The sequence below is a fragment of the Apus apus genome, chromosome Z (assembly GCF_020740795.1).
Source record: "Apus apus isolate bApuApu2 chromosome Z, bApuApu2.pri.cur, whole genome shotgun sequence".
Taxonomy (NCBI): domain Eukaryota; kingdom Metazoa; phylum Chordata; class Aves; order Apodiformes; family Apodidae; genus Apus; species Apus apus.
Window position 1 is genome coordinate 62,198,070 of NC_067312.1, and position 10,362 is coordinate 62,208,431.

A 10,362-nucleotide genomic window follows, 5' to 3' on the forward strand; every position below is an offset into this window, starting at 1 on the left:
TTTGTAAGAGAAAGTGAAGAGACTCAAATCTTAATTAAGATTGGAAGCAGGGTTACATCCTGCTCTGTGTAGTCTTCGCTGTGGCATCACAGTAATGAATTCCATGTGAGTAACGATGAAGAGGATAAGTAGCAATATGCTGAGACAGACACTGGAAATGGCAGCTTCACATTTTATATGTGCATTAATTTGCCTGTGGTGTTTCCTCCTCTTTTTTTCTTTAAGCTCGCCATCATCTCCTGCTTCTGGCAAACCTCAGTGGAAACCGTCTGAAGCAGATGAATTGTCTCCACCAAAAAGTAAATTGAACACCCAAGATGGGATTCAGATTCTTGGCAGCTTGGGAACTTCTAGTCGCACTCGAGCCAGGATAAAAGACGAGGACTCAGATAAAATCTTGCGCCAGTTGTTGGGGAAGGAAATCTCTGAAAATGTCTGTATGCAGGAAAAGCTGACTTTGGAATTTCAGGATGCTCATGCATCCTCCAAGAACGTGAAGAAGATTTTGCCAGAGAAAAGGGAGCTGAAGTTAGCAAGACTGAGGCAACTGATGCAGAGGTCACTCAGTGAGTCTGACACAGACTCAGCTAATTGTGAGGACTACAAGAACACCCCTGTGAAAAGAACTGACAAACCAAGGCCCCAGCCCATAGTGGAGAGTGTTGAGAGCACAGAGAGTTTGCACCTGATGATTAAGAAACACACTTCCACGGCAGGGCGCCGCTTCCCTTTTGGCATCAGGGTCTCCAAGTCTGTGGATGGCCACAGTCCTTCCCCTACTTCAGAGAGCAGTGATCCAGATAATGAAACCCCATACCAGTCTGGTACAGGACCTCAAACCCAGCTTTCTGGAGACAACTCTTTGTCCAGTGTGGATGGTGCCACTGCTCAAAAGGTTGCCACCAGCCCTAAGAGTGCTCTCAAGTCTCCATCTTCAAAGCGCAGAACCTCCCAAAATTTGAAACTCCGAGTGACTTTTGAGGAGCCTGTGGTGCAGGTGGAGCTAGCAGAGTCAGAAATAAATGAGGAAAAAGATAAAGACCGGGGTAAAGGATTCATACGGGCTCCACCAGGTTCTGGAGAGCCAGCAGGGGACCAGCTGAAAAGGCCTTTTGGAACCTTCCGGTCCATAATGGAAACACTGAGTGGCAACCAAAATAACAACAACAACTGTCAAACAGCAAACCTTATCAAAACCTCATCAACGCTGCCTTTTACTTCATTAGGGAGGAAGACAGCAGAGAGCAAGGGAAATCCAGCAGCTCCCACAAAAGGAAGAAACAAGCCAGTGAGTGCACTGAAAGGAGGAAGGGCTGGTTTTTTTCACTTGTCTCTTTAAGTAATGAATGTTTCATACCTTCTTCTTCCTGCCTTTTATAGCAAAAATATGTGCACAAATGCTTTACTGTAGCTGATCAGTAGAAAGCCCATTCACTGTTTTAATTTTGCAAGTTTTTTCAAGGAGTGGCAGGTATTCCTTATATTCAGAGTCTTTCCTCATTATATACATGGTTCACATCTTCTGTGTTGAAAGCTTTCAGCAGAAATATGATTCATCTGGAAATGATGTTTGATGTTGCTCTGAGTGACAAGTCATACGATGAGAATGTCACACTTCAATCCATGGGATTTTGGAGGAGTAAATAAATTAAGGACTAACACTGTTCTGTCCTATAGCCAAGACTGATGAGGCAAAAAGGGTAGAAATAAGTGGTAGAATATAAGAGGAAAAACAGCAGAAACAGCCCTTCCTGCTCCTGCAGGAGCTGTAGCCATCCCCTAGGTGTTGAAGATGTCAGTACCCAGTCTTCTTTCCCCACTCTCTCCTGACAGCACACAGTCTTCTCATGGCAGAGCATATGGTTGGCAAAATGTATTGGATCCAGATCATCCTCTCTCTGTAGTCAACAGAGTGCCCTTTCTGGGATCCCAAAAGAAAGCAGGGTGTCTCCAGTTAGGAGACTGGATCTCTTGTTCAAAACAAAGGAGAAAATACTTTGAACAAATGTATCTTCCAAGAGAAATGAACAGGTATTGAAGGAAAGAGACAGAGGTAGGAAATACTGTGAGCATAGTGTGTTTGTGGAGTAGAGGGGAGTGCAAATGTCTGGACATACAATAAAGAGTTGAGTAAGAGGCAATGGTAGATTATTTAATCCTCTGTGAAAGACAAGGCGGGAGGGAAGGAGTGGATGGAAAGACATGAGGTGAAGGAATAATTTAAAGATGAAAAAGAACATAAGGCAGGCCAAGAGGAGGAGGAGGACTAGTGAATTATATACTGTAAAAAGTATGAGAAGGTAATGGGAGAAAAACACAGGAAAATCTTAGGCAGAAGGAGGCAAATTGTGTATGGAAAAGAAACAGTGGAAAGAGAGAACTGGGAAACAGTGAGCAGTCCGTATTAGTGGGTACTGCTAGAACAGTAGTGCTATAGCAAAATATGAAATTAAATTAAAATTTCAAAGGAGACCTAATAAACTAAATTGAAGTGGGACTCCTATGAAGACATGCACCATCTAGCCCAACAGCCAATTTAACGTATTTTCATAAGTATTGTCATAAACCAATGGCAATTTTTTTTTTCAAAAGAGTGATTCAGATTTTATAGTGACAGAGGAAAAGACAGTCTGTGTTCAAAAATGTTCTGATAGACTGCAAAGCTGTCTGTTAAAAGGCAGTGTTTGCCTTTCATTGTTATCAACATCAAAACTGTGGAAAGAACATGTTTTCATATCAACCCAAAGATCAACTGCACACATCTCAAAGAGATAATAGATTCAGCCTCATTTACTAACTTAGAAAGAAATCTGTTGGAATGTTATTGTGGCTATTTGCATGTTTTGGTAGACTTCCATGTTATGCATGTGGTAAACTCAGTGCATGTTTTTAACTGATATGTTGTGCTTCTTTAGGGTCCTTACTTCAGCTACACCAGTCTTTCTTCTAGCACGTTGAATGAAGAGCTGTGTGACTATGCTTGGTATGTGCTTATGCATGGTGAAGTTTAGCATCTCTGTTGATTTGTTTTCTCCAATTGCATGTGTTTGCTAACATTATTCATAACTGAAATACTGGAACTGATTGATGTACAAGAAGGGAAATAAATGAACAGATTAACATCTAAATTTCTAGAAAAGCAGAAGTTTATGATGGATTTCTGCTGATGTCACCATTGAACTGGCTACGTGATTTCAGTTCCAAGCCACTATAGAAAGTATTCATGCTCATAAATCCACCAGGGAGTGTAGCACACTTTGGCTAAGTATTCAGCCTCTGTTGAATGAAAGTCAAGTACCAGATGAGAATGCAAATTAAATTTCCTCTCATGGGGAGAGCAAAAACACCACAGTTCATGTCTAAATAGAAAGTACAGAGAACACGAAGCAGAATGCTGTAGTTTTAAGTTCAATGCTCTCCTATTTGCACATTTTTCTTACTAACCCTAAGACTCTGAAGTTCTGTTCTTTAAAAGTCTGATAACTTTGACTGGGTACAAACTACTTAATTTAGACCTGTTTCATCAGGACTATTCATGCAGCTAGAGACCAATCTCTCAAGGACCGTAAAGACATGTTGAAAAAACAAGATTTGACAAAATGAGTTCATTTTATAAGTAAATAGTTTGTAAAAATTGCCTGTCATTTTTATTCAACTCAACAAACCCAGATTGTTGTGATGATAATAATTTTCTGTTAAACTGAGATACGAATCCTTGCATTAGGCCTGGAAATAGTTGCTATTCGTACCTTTGAAGATACTTCTGGGAAAATTATAAATCATTCATTCTCCAGTTCAGGACCCTAAGTTACTTTCAAGTTACTCTTTTCTAGATGTCTAATAATTTTTTTTGTTCACTTGTTTTCTAATGCCAGAACTTTTCCATACTTAAAAACTCAATTTCCATAATGGAAATTGGAGTCTTTTTCTGAAGTCATTGGCACAGGATACATGAAACCAGAAACAGAACTGTAAGGTTTCCAAGAGGTTTCATTCTCTCCAGAAAACAGAGAGGGAAATTCCAGTGCAGAAAACTGCCTGCACAGCAGCAGTTTGAGGGAGCATCAGTGGACAGCCTCCAGTCAAAACACCCAGCTGCCTGTCCAGACCATGGAGTAATACAAAACTTTTAATCTCATCCTTATGTTAGAGCCATCACCTAGATGTAGACAGCTGCTGTAATTCAGTATTGCCTTGTGTAAATGCACTTGTGTGAGAAATCCCTGGCAGCATGGCATTTCCTCAGAAGCAGAGAGAGAGAAGAAGGGTCTGGGTGCTGCTGCAGAGGGGCAGATTCACTTCCTGGGAGGGTGAAGTTTGGGCCTGAAATTCTGGCCATCCAGCACGCACTTTTCATCCATGTCCTGAAGCTGCCTCTGTGGCAGTGGAGCAAATGGAAAACTAGGGAACAGGAAACAAGGAGCATGGTGCACTAGGGGCACAGCATTAGGAGTCTGTTACTGTACCCACAGATTAGGACAGAAGTGGGCAAATGTTGTGCTGAAATCTCTGGTGTGAGATTTCCAAAAATCACACAAGAATGGAAGATGTGTTGTGCTTTTAAGAAATCAGAACACAGTGCTGAAGGCTCTCAGAGTTTTTAAGCCAGCCTTTGTGATGTGTTTTAGTGTATGTTGTGTTTTTTGAATGGCAAAATGGGTGCTGGGTGTTAGTCTGTTGCATGCTGCCCTATAGCCTGTGAAATTTAAATAGTAGAAGATCATGATCACATGCATTACAAGCCCTTGGACACTGTCTGAATTTTCCCTGGATGGTCTGTGGAGACTGTGTCATTGCCATTTCAGAGCTGTTTTAAAAAAGAACTTTTCAGGAAAGCAGTACAGTCTTGGTGTTTTAAACCTTCATAGCTCGTTATATTGTGGGATATATTTCCACACAGACCCAAACTTGTTTTAACTGTCGACCTTTATATAGGGGATTTTATTAGCATCTTCTGAAATCTGAAGTCATTGTACAAACCCTACCTTCAGTCAGATGACACTCCTGTCCACCAGTTTCCAGCTTCTTTTACTTCAGCTTCTGTATATTTTTATAGTTTGGGGTTTTTTTTCATTCAATTACCCAAGTACTTCAAGTTTCTGTAGTTTACTTCTTCAGAATGGTCACAACTTAATGGTAGAGGATTATCTTAAATCTTCTAGTGTACTTTTAAAATTTGAAACACCTGATTTTTCTTAAGGCCCTAGAATGAGTTTGGGATGTGCAGGATGGATTGGGATTATTTTTCTCCTTGTGGAAGGATTGGCTAGTTTCTCACGTTACGACTCCAAGCAAATGCTTGTAGTTTTTTCCATCTTACATATATGCCAATGAACAGTTCTTTCCCACACTTTAATTCATGTGAGATCTGCAGTACATAAAAATAAGCACTAACTCACCATATCAATATGAAGCCCTGTATTAGCTGCAGCTATCAACAATAAAAATTTCTTCGTATGTCAGGGGCAACCAGCAGAATCTACCATCAGATTTCTGTCAGATAGTAAAGTATGCATGCTTCTAAAATAGTAAGTAGATCTAACCTAGCAGATATCCCACTGCTAGACCTATTGCTGGATAAATTACTTCAAATATATACTCTAGAAAAAGGATGCTTATCTGTATGTCTAATAAATAGTTACAATTCAAACTAGTACAGTATAAAATCAATATGAAAGTAATTTAGGCCTTGTCCCAGTTGTTCTGTTTTGAAGAGTTATGATCATCATCAGTGCCTGATGATATACACCAGGGCTGAGTGTTTCTGTGATGACACGGGCATGAGAAGATATTAAAAAATTGGTTAGAAATCAGTGATACTGGTAATATGTTTCTTTCGGGTTAGCAGGTACCTGTGTAAAAAGCATGTCTGTTCAGCATTGTCACCTATAGACATCCACATCAGCTAAAAATTAGCCTCTTCAAGGTCACAGTGCACCTGTAGAGCTGCAAAACAGAATCTTTGGATTGGTAAGCCTCCCCTCCACATGGGGAACTCACCCACAAGGTCTTTCAGCACTTCAAATCTAAACTAATGCAGTAGTTAATGTATGCAAATTATCTTAGCCTTAGAAAGCAGCCTTTAATAAAGCTCCATGGATAATGCTAAACATACTGTTGATAAGCATGGTAAGTGCCAAAAAGTAGGTATGGCAGGAAGTTAAGGGCTCCTCTTTTGCCTCCTCGAACTCAGTCCTACAAATTCTACCTCCCCTAGATAAATTCTGTGGTTTTTGCTCTTGCTTTGGGTATGTGACAACAGTAATTTAGGTGAATAAAGTAAACTTTTAAAACAAAATTATTCCTCATGCCCTCTTGTCCAGATCCTCAGCTGTGTTCCCTGAGGTCAGCTTCTGTTAAATCCTGAAGTAATCACAAGGTTATCTAAACATCCTAAGTACCAGTTTTTGGGGATATTTGGGGCTCCTGGTGATTGTAGACTGGAATAAAGTTATTCTGTTTTGCAAGAATCAGGCTCACAAATTTATGAGTTTAAGGCAAACTTTACGTACACATACTCTTGCCATTTGCTGTGGGTTTTTAACCTCCCACTGATATCTGCTCTTCGCAGCAACAAATGGGCTAGTTGTCATTGTAAAGGAGGAGTTTTACTGCTCAGCAATCATAACTAAAAATGAGCCTTTAAATCTGTTCCAAAGTTGCTTGGGCTGGTTGCTTAGTGAAAAGTCCTTCAGCTGGAATGCTGACTGAAGAGAGAGAGAACCTGCTTCAGAACAAGAACATATGAAAGAAACTGAATAAACTGAGTGTTACAAATATTTAGTGTTTCGTTTTTCTACTTTAATTGGCAAGCTATCACCTGAGTCCTGTACACTATAGATAGACTTTTCAATTTTATTTTATTTTTATTTAATTGTACTTAGTGTGAAAATGAAGACACACTATAGAGAAACTGTCCTTATGTGTGTATCAAATAAAATATTAGTAATTTTAATTGTTATTTTGCCTCAATGTTAAGAGTGATACAGGCCCCATGTAAGAAAGAGAATTACTGATTGCTGCTTTCCTGTGGCCTTTGCCACCATCTTCTGCTTAAGCAGATACATGAAATAAGTCCAGTGAATCACCCTCTGAAAGTGTTTATTTCTCTCCAGTATTATTAATGGGTAATTCCTTACCAGTAGAGTCAGAAACAAACATTTCTAGTGTTTGTTATAGTGGATCTTTTTATCACTGTGGTACTTTTCCCTAAAGGACAAGGAATTTTTGGACATTCTGTCAATTATTACCAAACATTATGACAGTGTATGCTGAGACTTAAAAAGCAAGTCGTCATCCCACTGCTTTCCAGTTTTGATTTCAGAATAGGAGCTACAAGAAATCTACTCAGAAAGCTACTAAGAATGCATAGGTTTGTGTAGTACATGTATAGAGAAATAAGCTCAGAGAGAAAGATTAATTCAGGGTTCAATACTTTCAAATGGAATTAAAAAAGGGTAAATAAACACAAGGCAAATCCTGCTTTATTAGTAGTGTTATCATGAGTAATTTTCTTCTTTCTTCTCTCCAGGCATGATGACATCAATAGAAAAAGCTGGAAGTCCAGTAGTCAAAAGAGCACTGAAGAGCCAGAGCTGCAAGAGTTCTTCCTCTAAACTACAATTGTCTCACTTTGTTCGAAATACCTGAAATATATCCTTCTGAAACACTAATATGAGACATAACCCTCACCAGCAAAAGAGCAACTGTTAGGATGCCTTAATTTGTAGCAGTTAGACCATATACAAAACTTTTTTTATGATATATGTGTATATGTAACTTGTTTGTAAGCTGTGCTGTGGAAAAGCATGGGTGGGCAAAAGTAACAATTTGAAAATAATTGTGACACAGGCAACCTCCAAGATGTTTGTTGGGCCACAGAACACGTTTTGTACTTTGTGTCTTGCATGGATATATTGTCATGTATCTTTATTTCCCTTTGTCGATGGTATATACTGTCAAAGTTTCATCCAGGACTCTGCCTGCTCAGCTCCTCAGTGAGACCAAGGCAAAAGCATTGATTTTTTGGGGATATTTTGTCTGTTATTTCTATCTTTTTCAAAAGGAAATAAAGACAATCTTAATAGGAAACAGTGAGTGCAGATACTTCTTATATTTACTGTTACATCTTTTGAGCTTTAAGTGTTTCATTGGTCTTTATTTGTGTTCATTTGATTATGAGTCAGTGTCCAGTACCAGGATTTCAGTTCAGTCAATCAGTTGAGTCAAGAATTGCTCTAATGTTTAGTCATCCATTTTCAGCTTTAAAATGTGTAGAAATAAAAAGAAAGCATGAATGCCATTTTAAATTACCATTTATTGTTACTTGCCAAACACTAATGATGTGCTGGACTTTGTTCAGATGACTGAGTCATTACCTAGTCCATATTCTCTCAAAGCTATTGTGATCCTTTTATTGAGTGCTTTTTCAACCTTTCAGACAAAATGAAATCCCTTACTGAATTAGCTTAGTTTCTTGTAAATTATAGGTACATTCTGCAAGCGTGCAGCACAACATCCAAGGCAAACTACTAGGCAATCTTTTCTTGACACATTTATTATGTATGTATTTTCTTAATTTTGAATATATTTATCTATTTCCATTTAAAGACTGCTACAGTTTGATGAGAAAGATCAGAATATATGAGAATTTTTTTATTTTATTTTATTAATAACTGTTCTAATAGAACATGGGGAAGTAATTGGAAGTTTGCCAAATAATTTTTTTTATCAGAATAATAGGATCACACAATGGTTTGGTTTAGAAGGAGCTCTCAAATATCATCTCCAACCTCCCTGCAATAGGCAAGGACATAAAAAATTTCTGAGACTATGCAAATTAAATTCCTGCAATTGAAGAAAAAAAGTGGACACTCAAGGGAAGTTTGATTAAATGCAAGAGTTGCTTTCTGTGCAGATTCTCCTGCCTTTTTTTTTTTTTTTTTTTTTTCCCATTTGACCATTGGACTTACTTTCTTGTCAGTGATAAGAGAGGGACTTTCTGAATGTGATTCATTGTGTCCATTATGGATACTTCATTTACTGGAGTATCAGTCCCTTCCTACTTAATACAGGGGAAGCTGAGGTAGTAGAGTTCTTGAAAAAGATACTTAGTATTTGGTCACCTGTAATTAAGTAAGATGAATGTCTTACTTCGGGTCACATTTCAAGAGTGATGTCATGTTGGCCATAAAACTGTCATGGGCCAAAATGACTGAATGCCCCAGGTACTCTGCTTAAAGACTTTGGATAAGAACAAAGTACTACTGGATAAAATTGAGCCAATTTAAAGATCAGTAAAAAAACCCCACAAATAGAAATAGCAAAAGTATGCACTTAAAGAAAAGAAATTCTGAGTTTCTTTCCAGAGTTCTTATCTGTCACTTGGCAACATTTTATTTCAGATTTAAAGTAATAAACCTAGCACTCTAGCTGACCTGAGTTATGTTGTTTAAAGAAACAACCAAGCCTCCAAAAGTATCTGTCAGCCAGCAACAGCAGTACCTCTAACTGGGCCTCCTGTCATCTGTGTGCTTATGATAAATCCTAATGCAAAATGAGAGGAGACATGTGCTGCAATTGCCAGAGTACTGAAAGAGAGCATAAGAAGGAGAGATCCTGTGTCTAGCAGATGGGCTTAAAGCATTGACAATTTACATTTTTGAGAGCATGGAGAGTGTTGACTATGGTAATGTGCATGGCAGAAGCACCAATCCTGGCGAGTGACCTTGAGTGACTGGGTAAACTCTGCCATAGCTATCTAGTATCTGGCTGAAGCAGGGGATAACACTGAACCTCTATGAATGGGTTTGAAACAGACCAAGGTATAAGTATTGTCGAGTCCTGGAAGAAAGAAATTGCCTGTTCTGAAGACTGAGGTTTTAAAAGTTGTCTGCCCTCTGCTAAGTAGAAATTTCTATCCTCACACAGCACATGGTGACTAAAATGATGTAAGTCTATAGGGCAATAGACATTAAATGAGATGCCAAAAGATGTTCAAGGTTTGTGGTTAAAGATACATGCTAGGAAATTGATGTTGTATCAAAGACTCCCATCCCAGATAATTGGTTAACTGAATGCAACTGAGAGGTCTGGGTGGTTGAGTGAGAGCTACACATGCTGTTCCTATGGCTGTCCACAATTCCTGAGTATGGTGGGGCAGAAATTGTCAGGGCTTGCTAGTGAAAAAGAGAGGCCAACTTCATGTAAGTACAAAAAGTAGTGTCTGAAGGGTTTTGTCTCTGGAGAAGTTGAACTCATGTTGTATAAACTGCTGGTTATATTGTTTCTAGTTTGTAGTTTCTTTCCTACCTTGGGCCCCAAAGCCTATATGTGGTACACTGATGTCATGCCTATTAGAGA

General features: G+C 38.8%; 1 protein-coding gene across 3 annotated transcripts in view; it reads left to right on the forward strand.

Moving 5' to 3' along the window:
* SNCAIP (synuclein alpha interacting protein) overlaps nt 1-8,091 on the forward strand; it is a 99,190-nt gene extending 91,099 nt beyond the window's left edge. For 2 of the 3 annotated variants that reach the window (XM_051641928.1, XM_051641927.1), the window contains exons 11-13: nt 226-1,288; nt 2,916-2,983; nt 7,532-8,091. In XM_051641928.1, coding sequence (XP_051497888.1) covers nt 226-1,288; nt 2,916-2,983; nt 7,532-7,616 — 1,216 coding nt within the window. In that variant the 3' untranslated portion in view covers nt 7,617-8,091. The remainder of the gene's footprint in view (nt 1-225; nt 1,289-2,915; nt 2,984-7,531) is intronic. The other variant, XM_051641929.1, reaches the window with a different exon arrangement.
* Nucleotides 8,092-10,362: the final 2,271 nt, after the last annotated feature.